This window comes from Engraulis encrasicolus, chromosome 1 (genome assembly GCF_034702125.1).
Source record: "Engraulis encrasicolus isolate BLACKSEA-1 chromosome 1, IST_EnEncr_1.0, whole genome shotgun sequence".
Lineage (NCBI taxonomy): Eukaryota > Metazoa > Chordata > Actinopteri > Clupeiformes > Engraulidae > Engraulis > Engraulis encrasicolus.
The window spans coordinates 36,997,236-37,012,964 of NC_085857.1; the positions used below are offsets into that span (position 1 = coordinate 36,997,236).

At 43.7% G+C, this 15,729-nt stretch overlaps 1 protein-coding gene across 1 annotated transcript in view; it reads left to right on the plus strand.

The window, feature by feature from the left end:
- The window catches only part of p4hb (prolyl 4-hydroxylase, beta polypeptide), a 40,082-nt gene extending 26,179 nt beyond the window's left edge, over positions 1–13,903 (plus strand). The window contains exons 9-11 of the mRNA XM_063201433.1: positions 2,139–2,320; positions 7,625–7,732; positions 11,881–13,903. Coding sequence (XP_063057503.1) covers positions 2,139–2,320; positions 7,625–7,732; positions 11,881–11,940 — 350 coding nt within the window. The 3' untranslated portion in view covers positions 11,941–13,903. The remainder of the gene's footprint in view (positions 1–2,138; positions 2,321–7,624; positions 7,733–11,880) is intronic.
- The last annotated feature ends 1,826 nt before the right edge of the window (positions 13,904–15,729 follow it).

Genomic DNA, 15,729 nt, shown 5'->3' on the forward strand with positions numbered 1-15,729 from the left:
GAAAACTGAAAATGTGGTGCTTGAAGGTGCTTGAAAAGTGCTTGAATTTGTTCATGAAAAAGGTGTGGGAACCCTGAATTTAGCAACTTAGTTGCAATTCAGTTAACCATAAGCAACCTATGAAATTGCTGACTGGTGAGCAACAATGCTTTCGAGAAATGGGGTCCAGCATTGGGTCAGCAGCACGTGCCTGCTGATTCACTCTGCTGCCTTTTGCACACTGGCTGGGGCTGCATGGGCTCTCTAGGGGAAAGGGCACACCTGTCCCCCTGCCTGGACTCGAGCCGATGCTTTTACTTTTTCCCATGCGCTTTTGAATTAAGCCAAATTGACCCTCTTAATTTGGGTCTCACGTGTGGATAGCTGATACATGACCTGCAAATGGCAGCGGGCCATCAGCTTGTGTTTTTGGAGTCAGAGGTGGCAAGTGGTGGCAGACTATTTAGTTGATCTCTGAGTTCAAATGGTCTGTTGTCTGTATTTGTTTAAAGGCCAACTTCCGATAAAACTCAGTTTTACTCACTCCTTTCGAAGATCGGACGGTCACCCCAAGTTAAACTCGCTTGCAAGGCTCTGTGTTTCCCGGTGTTTCCCATTTACATAAATAATGCAGAGAAACGAGCGAATCACGAAAGCCTTTCTGTGTTTCGTCACGTCGAAAGAAGGCGTTGCCCACAAAGGTTTATATCGACCCATTTATCTAAAAACATGTCGAGTAATTTTTTTCTGCTTGTTTTCAAAACAAGCAACGTCTGGTGGCCCGAAACATAGCTTAGCTTAGCTATCAGCTGGTTGCTACTCTCAGGTACACACACAGCACAAAGCCTCATACATAAAGCCAGCTCACTCTGGTTGCTCCGTGCCTGCAGCTCGCCTAGGGGTCGCTGTCGAAGGAGCACAGCCCTGAATGGAGCCTGCACGCCTCCGTTGGCGCCCCTATAGTGCAGTACCACCCGGGGAAGTGGCGACTCTGTTTCCCATTACATTCTCTCCAAGAACTGGAGGACTGAGCCAATCAGAGACGCGTTTCTTCGAGAGCAGGAGGAGTGAGCCAATCAGAGACGCATTTCCACGAGAAACACGGAACACTCTCTCGTTTCTCCACAAGCCACCTTGCCAGCTTGCAAAAACGTCTTGAAACAAAGCAACCAGAACGTTTTTTAAAACAGGACCAACGCGTAACACATTCAATAACAATGGGGAACACGGCAATATTAATTAAATGACGTTGAGAGGCCATCTTTAAGCTTTTTAATGACCGCATAGAATGACTTTATAATTGCACGTTTTGAATAAATGTTCACCTCATAGTGCAATTGTTAGGTTTTGGGAAAGAAATTGATAAATGAATAGACGGTTAATTTAGCCTAATATAAATTAAGGAATCCCCTCCTGTGTAGATCTGTGGTTGTTGACAACCTTTCTCTTTCTCCTCATGTTCGATGACCCATGGTTTAGTTGCTTCAAGCAGCTCGTCCCTAAATGTAGATACTTTGTGCTATTCCTTAAAGGGGTATGCCACTATTTTGGGGCTTAATACAGTTAAAATCGTTGGCTGGGGTTTATAAAGGTGGTAAAGTGTCTTATTTTTCATGTTAAGCGTTGTCTTGCTTTAAGACAAGTTAAAAGAGGGAATATGTCGCTAAGCTAGTGAAAGTCAATGTATCCGTGTAGCATTGTAGCACGCTTTACCACCTTTATAAACCCCAGCCAACGATTTTAACTGTATTAAGCCCCAAAATAGTGGCATACCCCTTTAATGAGAAAATAAAGTGCCATGGGTATATTTCTTCCTACCTGTGTAGACCCCACTGCAAACTGCTCGACACACATCTGTATATCTTTTTGATGGTTCACTTCATATAATGGTTTATCCACTAATCCATCTCTGAACCATGATTATTGACACACCGTCCTTCTTCCTGTGCCAGATGTCGAATGGTGGAAATCCCAGTACAAATGAAGGAATGCAATTCACTGTAGTTCTGTGATTATTGATCTCTCTCTCTCTCTCTCTCTCTCTCTCTCTCTCTCTCTCTCTCTCTCTCTCTCTCTCTCTCTCTCTCTCTCTCTCTCTCTCTCTCTCTCTCTCTCTCTCTCTCTCTCTCTCTCTCTCTCTCTCTCCTCGCCCGCGTTAGACGCCCCATGGTGCGGCCACTGCAAACAGCTCGCCCCTATCTGGGACCAGCTGGGCGCCAAGTACGAGAAACACGGGGACATCGTGGTGGCCAAGATGGACTCCACCGCCAACGAGATCGAGGCCGTCAAGGTCCACAGCTTCCCCACGCTCAAGTTCTTCCCAGCCGGAGACGATCGCAAGGTGGGTTCGGTCTTTCTTTTCAAGTCATTCACTAGGATGTATTGATGCACAAAAAAACAGATAAACAGAGCAGTCTGTCTGTGTCTAGTGGACTTGTTGATAGACACACCCTCTTATATAGATGCTAGGACGCATCTAAAAACACACACTGACCTTGGTGCAATCAATAAATAAACATTGAATGTGATCAGATCAGACCAGAAAGCTTCCCTACAGTCAAATGTTCCTCCCAGCTAGAGGGAAGCATAATGTGGCTTCATTACCTCCGCCAAGGAGATTAGGTTTCCGGTCGCATTGGTTGTTCTGTCTGTTTGACTTATGAACGAATTTGGATGAGACTTTATGGAGTTGTTGAAAATGACCAAAAGAACAAGTGGTGGTTCTTGTGGTGGTTCAAGTGGTGATCCCGGCTACAAACCGGAACCAGGATTTTTTTCCCCACAGATTCTTCACCATTGCTAGCCTAGAAATCTAGACTCCCTTAGTCACCGCAAATTGAATTGCAGGATGGGGAGAATTTTGACATTCCAGTTTTTAAGTCATAAAGAAGGCATAAAGGCTTAAAGGGACACTGTGCAGGAAATGGTCAAAAAAGGTACTGCAACTATGCTACTCATTGAAACTGGGCTGCCTATTGCCAAATTTGATCTTAACATGAAAGTTAACTAAGTACTAAACAAATATTTTCTAGTATGGTCCAAGTACAGTCATTTTTGCAGCTAAAAATGGCTATTTCAGGAAATTCAAAATGGCGGACCATGGAGAAGATCTCCCTTTTCATGTATAAAAAGTGCAATATTTCCAGTCATAATGAATACTTAGAATTTGATGGTGGTGGTAAGTATTCATGAAAAGGGTAACATTAGTGAATGGGCAGCATGAATTCTGGAAATAAACAACTAAAAATCTCAGTGTCCCTTTAAAATAAAAATAGGGTGGAACATATTTAAATATTCTATCAAACAGCTTCCTTGGCGGAGGTCTGCACTGTCTGAGTGCATTTCAATTTCATTTATTCGTACGCTGCATGTTGGTGCACATAACCATATGGTGAACCATAACACTGGATAAAACCATACTGTAGGTGTGAATCCAAAAACGGCTCCATTTAAGTGGTGGAGGGACCTCATGCCAAACATTTGCATTGTTTTGCAAGCTGGAATGGCGTGCATGGATCAACACTCACACATCCGTGTAGCTGTACTACTTTGCATGACAGAATAACAACGTAGCAGTTTCCCCCTCTACCGGCTTTACTACAAAGCCGTCAAAAACCTCCCCTGGGGTGAATTTCTCGAAACCAAAGTTGCTTACTACATTAGCTACTTTGTTGTTTTCAATGCATTTTCCCATTGACAACTACCGAAGTTGCTAACAGGCTAACAACTTCTCTTTTGAGAAACCCTGTTTTGGCTTTGGAGGCCACGTTCAGCATCAGAATATTTTGGCAGAGATATTCTATAGAGATATGCCAACATAATAGGTTTCTATGGGCACCTAACACGACCAGGTTCCGGTCTGCCTAAAGGGGTGTGTCATAATGCTCCTACAATGAATAGAACAGTCCTCAGGTCTGCCTAGGTCTGCCTAAGGGGGGCCATAATAGAACCAGGAAACAATGGGCCAATGGAACCTCTCTCTCTCTACTCTCTCTGATTTTGGCCTTATTGGGAAGAGAAATGGGGCAGTGACGTGTTCAGATCCAAGATCACAAGTGCTGGGTGAGGAGGACTAAAGGCAACTTCTTTTGATATGGCCTGCCTTGGCATCAGCACAGTTTTGAGTCTCAGAGAGTCTTTGCTCCACCAACTGGACTTCAAAGCCTTCAATGTCCTTCCCTTGTTTTGGGGTTTTGAAGGCTGTCATTTCACTGAACAACTTTCTCCTCCCAAAGAGAATATTAAAAATTCTGAAGGATCAAGATATCCAAGAAGGCTTGGGCCTCGTGCCAAGATTGGCCGTATCAATGATGACATTTACAGTGTCTCTCACCCAGTATTTATGATCTTGGTCAGCGCGTGGCCCATAATAGAAGCTCCCCTCACCGTCTGTCAAGAGCTGAGCTATGAAGAGCTTGACTGGCTCCGCTATACCATCAGAAGGAACCTATGACCGAAGAAAGCTTGGACAGCTGGAATAGCCGTTTCCATGTACGCATGAAGATCACATGCATGTTGAGATGAGATATGCCCCCTGCCGACTCCCCTGGGATCCTCCTTGGAGGTTGCACGCCACCTTCACGCCCCGGCCTTGCTGCCCCCTCCAAACCGGTCACATATGTTTTGTATATGGCACGGCGCCCAAACAGGGTAAAGCAATAAATCGCGGTGCATGTGCCACGACTCGTGTTGAAAGACAAGAGCTTGTCAGAAGTTTGGGGTCCCTTATTGCAAACCTTATCACCCCCCCCACCCCCCCAACTACCCTCATGTCATCGCCTCAGGATAGCCCATCTCACCTTATCTGATGACGGCGCTCACGTTTTCTGTCACAATTTAACACATTTAAAATGTTGGTGTCATGAGTTATTTTTGATGGTCTGGGCGATGTTTTCACCTCCAGCCCCTTATACCCTTACCCCCACTCTGCACCTTCCACCTTCCTTGTGCATAAACACCAGCTTGCACTTTAGATTCCCCACCCTACCCTACCCTCACGTTTCTTCACACAATTTAATTGCCATTAAAACGGTGGAGTCATGGGTTATTTTTGACGGTCAAGGCAATGTTGTCACTCCATGCCTCCCCATTGCACCTTCCACAGACATAAACACAGGCATGCACTTAAGACTCCCAACCCGCCACCACCACCACCACCACCACCAGTCCATCTACAAAGACACTGCAGGGCCCCTCAGCAGTGTTGTCTGCCTCTGAATTTAGAAGTGCTCGTTTTCGGAGAGGAAGCCTGTGAACACGTGCAGCAACCAGAAACTCCTTCTCCATTATGATCTCCCCTTACCCACCCTGTCCACACGCGCACGCACACACGTACGCAAACACCACTGCATACCAGTACCTATAGGTATGGTCAGAACTTCCCAATGCCCATATATATACACACATCCACTTCCCACGCCAATGGCTGTAGCCCGGTTGGAGAATTCGCTCAAAAGGCATGCGTGCGTGTGTGAAAGGGGATAACAGTCTTTCAAGTGTGGTCATTGGTCGATGCAGTTGTTGACATGGTCTGCGTGCTTGGGGCTGGTGTAGGTTCTTAAGGTAGACCAGATAAACAAGGTTGGCTGTCTGCAGAGCATGCACCAGAGTTAATCTGTGCTGACATGCTTTTTAAAGCCTCGGACACGGGCAGTTGTTGGCATGCCCCCTTAGGTTAGCAAGGTATGTGTGCTGTGCACGCATGTGGCCATGGCATGGCATACACAACTGGATTTCATTTTCCAGCAAGTGCAAAATAAATCACACTGAAACCCAGCATACTACTTCAGAAAATATGCTAGAACAAAATCCACCTGACGTGAAGTTCCACAAATTTGTCAGTATTTTTCTCTTTCATGACTTGTCTGAAAAAGGACTATGCTATACTATGCCATATTGTTCTGTTGATGCCAAAGCCAAGTAGCATTCAGATTGGCATTGGAACTTGTTTTCACACAAGCCATTTTCAAGTCATGTGAAAAAAAAGGGGGGGGGGAGCCTATACTATACTAAGCAATATCAATTTGTTGACGCCAAAACCAAGTAGCATTCAGATTGGGCATTGAAACTCTATCTACCTGTTTGCATGCCTTTTTTATTCCAGCAAAGATCCCTGTATACATCACCCCTTGATGCGCAATTATCGCCTCCTCTGCTCTGATGCACTAGCGCAGCTACTTCTGACCAAGTCCCAAAAGAGGCCGCTGGCAGTGTTGCCAGATGTGTCAGGGCAGATTTTAGCACATTTTGGCGTTTTTTGAGAACCTTTTGGGCGGGATTTGATCAATTTCAACAAATTGCATTGATTTCTATGGGCACAAAACGGCAGAAAATACCGCCATATGGTCATCTTTTCCCGTTTTTACCCGCAGACGGCCATCCCAAGTAGCCCAATTGGGCAGGTAACCGCCCAATCTGGCAACACTGCCCGCCAGTCTGGTCTGTATGTGACTTAGCAACACTGAGGGAGGAAAGTGTCAGCTGTCGGGCTGGACGCGGCTCAAAAGTCTCATTAAGAGGAGTACCGTATTAACGTGCCTAATCAGTCTGGTCGCCAGACGACCCCCCCCCCTCCTCCCCTCTCTCTCTCTCTTGGCCGTCCTAATGAGTGAACGGTCAAGGGCATGGTCAATGCTGAGCCATGGAACTCAGGGGTTCCTTTCCTGAAAGCCTAATTGTTAGCAATTGTTAGCAACTTTGTTGGTTGCAATGCAATTTCCCATTGGCAACTACCCAAGTAGCTACTGTAGTTAGCAACTATGCTTTTGGGAAATGCACCCCTGAGTTGAGACAGCAGGGATATAGGTAGTTGGTTGGTGACATGATTCACGTAGAGCCAAATAATTCTAGGCAGTTGCATTCTTTTCGCTAGAGACTAAGACAGAACCACTACATAACAAGCAACATTGACGTTAAAATGAATTACATTTACCTTTACTACACTTTGTCTTTGACTCTCACTTCCTGGAACTATATTGTAACTTGTCAATGGCAATCTGTGTGTCAAAGGCTCCATGAGCCGCCATCTTTGTGTAAAAATGGAACACAGAGGTCAATGGGATTAGCTCAACTCTTACTTCCATGGCTCTCAACTCTTAGCTCTGAGTCAATGATGTAAAACGGTGTTTAGTAAGTTTGCAGGTGCTGTTTTTTCAAAGACTTTCAAGGTGTGCAGGCCCTTGCAAAACTTGGTGTTTGCATTTATGCTGCATTTGTGCATTTATGCACCTTTTTATGATGATTTATGATGACTACAGTTCTTCTTTTGACGATGCTTGGTCAGCTCTCTGCTTGTTAATTTGCCAATGTACATCTCTGGCACAAATGTTTGTATGTAAAAGGTGAAATTGTCAGCAACCATGTTATGTTGTAGATAAAATCAAATTAAAGTTGTTAGAGATGCATGAAAACACCACCTATACCATACCAAAAAAATGCTGGCGCAAGTCTTTTTTATTTCATGGCCAATGAATTTTGATCCCTTGATTGTCTGTTTGATATAGTAAAATGGCAAAAAAAACAACTCCACCTGTAACCCCCATTAGTATACTAATGTCTCCCTGTAACCCCCATTAGTATACTAATGTCTCCCTGTAACCCCCATTAGTGTATTAATGTCTCCCCGACTGCTGTTTGCTTCTTGCAGGTCATTGACTACAATGGTGAAAGGACATTAGATGGCTTCTCAAAGTTTTTGGAGAGCGGAGGAAAGGAGGGCGGCGCCCCAGCTGGAGACGATGATGACGAGGGAGAGGTAATTCACCATCACCATGGATACTGTGATAAACGCTCACCATGGATACTGTGATATACTCTCGCCATATTCTTTTAGCCATTCGGTTAATAAAACGCTCTTGACTTGACTTTGACAGATTAACTGAATGGCTAAAATTTTGTTATAAATGACAGATCAAAGTTTGATACACCCTTTATATTCACTTGTAAGACCTGGGCAGGGAACTGACAGTTGTGAGTTGTTCCAGTTCCAAAAAAACCCACAAAAAAAAGTCAAATTAATCATCCCTCTCCCTGAAATGTCTGAAGATGCCACAAAATAAGTTTAATTGTTTTGCATCAGGGATTGTGGTAGAGCACCGGGGGTACTTCAAACCATCCCAGGACCTACACATCAACTTAAACCAGTAGACTGTTATAAAATCAGTGAAATTCCAGATGCTCGACTTCAAAATAGGTGGAATTTTTCTTTTCTTTTTTTTTCTTTTCTTCTTTTTTAAAAACCATGTTGAGAGAGAAAATCCATACCAACCCAAGCCTCGGGCGCTCAGGCATTCCACAAAGCTGTTGGCCCAAATAGTTCTTCACTCCTCAGCCCTTTTGAAGGCAGTTCTTGGCTTAGGTACAGCTATCTGCCTGGCACCCAGACTTAGTCCGACCAAAGTATCAGGTCCACTCTGCCATGGGTGTTTATGTGTATCTGTGGCAGAGGTTTTGGCAAGAGTAGACGTACACATTTATGTGACCTGATTTTTCTACAGGCTTTTAGTTGACTGAAGGTGTTTTTCGCTTGGGAAAATGAATGCATTTGGGCTGGCTGCCTGCTTCACTTGACACCCAGGTTAATTGCGTCCCAGGGTCCTGAACACCTGACCCCTGGAGGTATTTTGTGCAGCGGTGAACTCATTTGGGCTCTGTAGACTACAGTTTTAACTTGTAGATTGGACATTTCACAGGATTATCAGAGTAATGAACTTGAACTCTTGCTTTTAAACTATACAAATTATGGTGAATATAATTTCAAAAATGTACTTGCAATAGTCAAACAATTCTTGAACATTTTAGCAATAGTCAAACAATTCTTGAACATTTTACTTTAACGTCACTTGTGAAACCTGAGAGCATTCCACCTTCTAGAGCTTGGCTTGGGGCAGTGGTTAAGCCTCACTCAGAGCAGCCTATTGCACGACTGCATGTCCAGACCTAAGATTTTAGATCTTTGGTAATGCCTAGCTAAAGACGTGGTCATTTCACTAGTATGAACCCAAGCCAGTAACATGAGTAACAGACCTGGTCAAATCTACTCAAAAATCTAATCCTTACATACTTAGTCTTAAATCTTGACATAAGTGACTTACAGCTAGTCACACAGCAGCATTGTATCAAATCTGAGCAATAGTTCCAACACCAAGTTGGTAGCTTATTGCGGGCAGTAGATATATACTAGGCACTGAAGCAAACTTGCAAGGACTGTAATTTACTGTCCATCAGTCCACAGATGCTCTCGTGGCATGTTGTAGCTTGTCTGAGCCCCACATGGTGCATACCGTCAATTCGGATGTTGGCAATGCATGAATCGTAATGTCTTGATCTAGATTCCATGAAACGAGCCCATACATGACAGCACATGTCTGGTTAGGGATTCGAGTAGCAACAAGAAGTCCCGATTGCACCACTTTGACATGTGCTTTTTCCATCAGATTCTGAGGCGAATTAAAAGTTAAATAGCATCGTGTTTTAGCGATAGAAGATGCGTCCACTTAGTTTTCCATCAACAAGACGATTCTATCTAAATAAAACGTCACAACCAACCGTATTTTTCTGACTCGCCAGATTATTTTCCATGCGACAAAACCGGCGTTGGAGCGATTATAACTGTGTTTCCATCACATGTGTCGCACTAACTTCATGCACATCACATGCACATGATTAGAAGAAAAGGCTGCACAGTTACTATACTGCCCAGGTTGCCCTCTTCTACGTCCATCAGTCCACAGATGCAGGATTCAGACATGCCGAAACAAGCCATGAAAGCATGTTGCATGCTGTAAATTATTATCTAGGGGCGATCCATCTTAATCTCTTCTGTACAGACGAGTTTCATAGGCTCTGGATCGAAGAGCACATGTCTGGTGCCACTAGTAGAAACAAGGTCCCGATTGCACCAGACATGTGGCCAGTCTGACCCAAAGGGGGTCAACCTGCCTTTAGGCAATGCTTGAATGTTCCAGAATGCATGTAACATGCCTGCACATTGTTGATCTCTTTGCACCAGACATGTACTGACAATCAGGACTCTTAAAGCTACTGGCACCCCCTAGCAAGAAGCTTCTCTGACACAAAAAGGGGGTAACCTGGCTGGCTGTGACCATCCACCCTACTACATGCTTCTGTCTCTCTCTCTCTTCTGGGAAAGCTAATTCCAGACCCCGACTGCTTCACTAATGCCAGAAGCAGCTGCTCTCTCTCTGTGTTGTTTACCATCCGGTGTTTATGTCGCACTTCTCTCACTCTCTCTCATAGTCTTTCCTCACACGTACTCGCACAGCATAAAATAGTAGCATGACCCAAGAGTTGTGCTAGTCATCCTCACTATTCGTCAAACGATCCCTGCTCCTGAACACGACACGTTTTTGTTGCTCCGTATCGGACACGTATGATAAACTTGGTGTATATATATGCTTGTTTATCTCACTTCTCTCTCTCTCTCTCTCTCTCTCTCTCTCTCTCTCTCTCTCTCTCTCTCTCTCTCTCTCTCTCTCTCTCTCTCTCTCTCTCTCTCTCTCGTAGTCTTTCCTTTAACTCGCATGCACAAGTCTTGGGTCATATTGCAACAGCCTGGTTAATGTTCTGATTTGCACTTCGAAAATGTTTACGCTCGTCATGCTTAACTACTCCCCAATGCCTTTCCTCCTGTTTCTCCACACGTTAATCACAAATAAAATTCTTGGCACGTTGCCTAGCCCCTCACCCAGTTGACAGAACTGAAGAGAAGAGTCAGAGTTGCAGACAATGCCCAGAGCAAGCATCATAGTCTTTCCTCCTCAGACTCTCATGGATGAGAGAAGTGAGAAGACTATGGGAGAAGGGAGGCATTAACATTGGATGGCACAAACACAACTTTTGGGTCATAAAACAACAAAGTTTATGTTCTGGTTGGGAGAAGGGGTTTGGAAAAGGGTTAAGGATTACCAGCAAGCCTAACAATGTCTTGTTGTTGCGCATCGGACGGTAATGAAAGAGTTGGCACATTGCTGAGCCTCATCCTGTTTACCGCGCTGAAGATATAAATCAGGGGTGCATTTCTAGAAAGTATAGTTGCTAACTATGTTGGCTACATTGCCAATGGGAAATTGCATTGCAACCAACAACTACCGAAGTTGCTAACTGCTAACAACTACGCTTTCCAGAAATGCACCCCAGGTTGCCATTTCTGAAAATACTTCTGGCTAGAGATGAAGGTTTTCTTACAGATGTTCAGGAAAATGTAGACATCAACTTGTGGCCCTGGAGCTTCATAATGGAAATTCAGATACCTACCTATGCGTAGGGCTGGGCGATATGGAAAAAAAACTATATCACGATATGGATTACTTTATATCACGATAACGATATATATCACGGTATAGCACAATTACATACGTTTTCAGTTATTCTCTTTATTTGCTCTTTATTTTTTCATGTCGCAAAACAACCTTTCTTTAAAATGGATCTTTTTATTCTTATTTTTACAGTTACATGAACTTATAGTGTGTATTGTGACAACATGAAATGTAATTAAATGATATTCAATTGTATAAAATTGATAAAATTACTATCACGATATAAACGATATAGGAGAAAGGTCACGATATACACTTTTATATCACGATAACGATATATATCGTCATATTGCCCAGCCCTACTACCTATTCATAACATCCATAGGTTAACACTATCTATCTGCAATGGCAGACTATTTGATTTTGGGTCACCCATGGTTGACAGCTTAAGTGTTTTTGTTGGAAACCAAGCAACTTGGAGCTCACCTATTGCTTTTAAATTATTCTTCAGCAGGAAATTGGCTGAATATTTTATTTGGTGTCATTCATGGTTGACATTGAGTGTTTTTGTTGCAAACCAAGCAACTTGGTGCTCACCTTTCATTTTTTTATTATTCTTTAACAGGAAATTGATGAAATGAGCGACATCGAGGATGATGACACAGGTGACCATGACGAGTTATAAGATCGGGAGCAATGTGGGACGCAGAAGCAGAGATGATGACCCCCACCCACCCCCCTACAACACAACACAACACACAACACAACACAACACCCCCCCCAAACAACATCACCACCAATTTACCACAGTCAACCGTGACCTCCTCCCTCCATCAAACCAAAACCAAACCAAACTACCCCTCCCTGTCCTGTCCTGTCCTTTGAACACTAAATGCCCATCTGCCCTTGCCCAGCAGCTGAGCAGCATTGTACAGTAGGATCCACCACAGATGCCACCACCCCAAAACGAACCTCATCTTCTCCACGAATCAACAACAAGGGCCCAGAAAGACTGCTTTGTGTTCTCCAGCAGGCAAATCCACCACCACACGGCAACCAACCAATAGGAGTGCTGTTCTGTTCTGTTCTGTTTGGGACCTCATTTTGATGTTTGTTCATTTTTTTTAGTTGTGGCCATGTTCATTACTTCGTCATACAAGTATTGAATCAATGTCACAGGTCTGGTTTTCTTTTTTTAGATAAAAAGTCAAATGTTCATAAGTTCAGCCCCACACATCCATCATGCCAGTACTGTGATCTGTAATCTTGTATGGGTGAGTCGCCGGCAGAGATAACAAGAGAACGCCAGTAATCTGTATTATATTCCTTCTGCTAAATTCAATCTGGGGTAGATTACGGGCAGAAATGTGGCTTGTGGATGGACTAAATCTCTCAGGGCTCTGGGGTCACGCATAGATCTTACAAACTTATATAAATATATATACTGTAAAAGGTTGAGTAGAAAGAGTGTTATGCTGTGAGCAGTCAACATGTTGATGTAGCTAACCAATCACTTGGTTCTATATTTTTTCACATATCTCTAAGGTCTCCCATTGTTGGTCTGTTCAGCGTCTTCTTTTTTTGCTTTGTTTTCTTAACTGGGCTACTGAACCTTTTTTTAAAAAGAGAAAAAAAAATCAAGAGAACACTTTGAGAGCTTATTTTATTTAATTTTTTTATTATTATGTATAATCTGTTCTCGGTAATTCGTATAGTAGTGGTGGCCCAGTCAGCCCCAGCCGCACCAAGCACTCTGTGTTGGTATGGCCCACCGTGTTGGATCCAGGTCTCCCAGATTCCATTCTCTCATTGGGGATCAGTGGTTAAAAAAAATAAATAAATAAAAGTAAAGTAAAAAGGGGTGATTTGCAGTGGCCGCCTTTCCATTCCATGTCCCTGTTGCACTGACGTTCAGAAACCCACACCCGCCATCTTGTGAGATTTTATTTTCTCTCCTCCTCAGCAGTTACTGAAAATGGCTGACGTTGAAACCTATTGTGTTATCAGTGTTGTTGTTAGTTCTTTGGGAATACTCACTGTGCAACAGACAGTCCTTGAGTCCAGCCTGCGTTCCTCTCACCCCCGGCAGACAGCCACCTGCTATTTCACCCCACATCCCATCCCATCCCATCCTATTCCCCATCAACCTAACCCTCCATTAATTCTGAAGTCACGTTTGTTCTCCAGTGGTGGGGCCCTCCGCAAACAGGGAAGGTTCTGGGTGTGTGTGTGTGTGTGGTCATTATTACAGGGAGGGGCTGAGTGAGTGAGTGAGTGAGTGTGTTTGTGTGTGTGTGTGTGCGAATGTACGCGAGTGCACGTGAGTTCTGCTTGTTTCCCTTAACGTCCAAGGGCAGGGGTGCGAATGTAAAGGGTTATTTTTTTATGCGTGTTTGGGGTTTTGTTTTTTGTTTTTGTTTGTTTGATTTCCTATGGGGGTTTTATTTTAGAGGGAGGGAGGGTGGAGTGATCTGAACAGGGTGGGTGGGTCCGTGGTGTAGGGGGAAACGGGTTTGTAAAGTATTTGATGATGAGCAGTTTCGGAAGTACGAAAATGTAAAATAAAAAGCATTCCATCACATTCAAAAACAAATCGAACATGGAGAAGTGAAAACTGGTGGCCAAATAAAGAGGAAAAAAATTGGAAATCAAGTTGTCATTTTTGTACAATGTGTATAGCCTATGCTTTTGTACAGGAAACCCCTGAACTATCATTTTACTACTTTTCATTAAATTAATGCTACATATGCTTATGCATTATGGTTTCATTATATGCAAATCTCGGGTGTAATTCTTGCAGTTTGACGCTGAAGAAGGCTTAGGCCGAAACGTCTGTCTGTCATGCTAACCTTGTAGATTAAAACTGCAAGAATTACACCCGAGAGTGCAGCTTTTTTTACTAAACATGACATTTGCTGTTTGCTCGCACCCGAAGACCTCGTAAGAAACAGTTGGGAGTTGAGCGCACTTTCTAAAAAAAGATTATATGCAAATCGACATGTATAACACTATTATAGATAAGTAGTCTCGATGTACACCTCATCGAATAAGATCACTGCAACAGCATTATATTTCAATATCTTGCAAAAGCAATCAATCATGTGGGCTTTATACTAGTCCACTGCCTGTTATAGCCATAATTTCTAGCACAAAATTGTTTAAGTGATTTGCAAAAGAAGCGAGTACTTCACATGTTTTTCTATTTGAAATACCACAGGTATTCCTTTTAATTACTAATAACATTGTAAAAATAGCAAGGAGAGGTTAGAAAAATATGGTGATTTACAGTTTATGAGTAGAAATGGAAGGCCTGTTTATATTACAGTGAGATGAGAAACTATCAAGACAAGATAAGATTGCTTCTTTGGGCCAGTTCAAATGGTGAGGTGCAGAGAGCTGGAGGGCCAGTCAAAGGGGCATGGCGGGCCGCATCCGGCCCCCGGGCCTTAGTTTGGGGACCCCTGGTGTAATTGATGGGTGTGGATGATGGGGACATGTTCATACCTCTTTTGAGATAAACCTAGCTTGTCCACACCACTTCATTTAAAAATATAATGCAAAAATAGCTAACACAGGCAATTTCCCCTATTTAATGTCCCCAGCACTTTCCAAGTCGAGCCAACACCTTTGGTCATAAGGCGGGAGGGCCCTGGGCCCTGGGGCAAATGCCCCGCTGGCTACCCCCTACAGCTCCGCCTCTGCTTAGCATTTCATCCAGGAGACAGGAGCGATCCCTTTTCCATCTCCGCATGTCCAATTATGTGATGATGATCAGGGGCTTATCTGATTGGTTGAGCCCAAGCATAGATCTAGAACAGTCGTTCTCAACCTTTTTTGGAAAAAAGCCCCCTGGACCTCATCCTAAGCCTCCCAACGCCCCCTTGACCTCATCACAAGCCTGTCAACTGCCCCTTAGTATTAAAAAAATTAAATGGGCTAGGGCTAATGCCTCCAATGACAACTAAGCATCGCCTCCCTCTCAACTGTATCCTTCTCAATGCCCCCCTAAGGCTCCCCAACATCCCTTGGGGGGCTGCACCGCCCCCGTTGAGAAACACTAATATAGAATATAGGTATACAACTTATGGGAGTAACATGAGTATAACGATAAGTGACATGATGGCCCAGTGCCGAATGGCATGGCCAGAGATGAGAGCAGCTGTGTTGGTTATAGGCCTATGGGGCATGTCACGCACTTCCTACGGTGTAATGGAAGACGGCATCCATAAACGTGACCACCACTGACAAATGTGTTTGTAAGTCTGACATGCAACAAGGATTTGACCGTGGTGGCCCGAAATATTTGAAATTGATACATGTGCAGAAAAAAAGTGGAAAGTTGTTTTCTTCATACGTAAATGAATGCATTACTTTCCAATTGCAATCCAATACGATTTGCTGAGACATGCAGGTGCCAACTGTTTGCCAAGAAACAGTTAGCAGCTGCTTGTTTCTTAGAGCTTTTGCACATAAA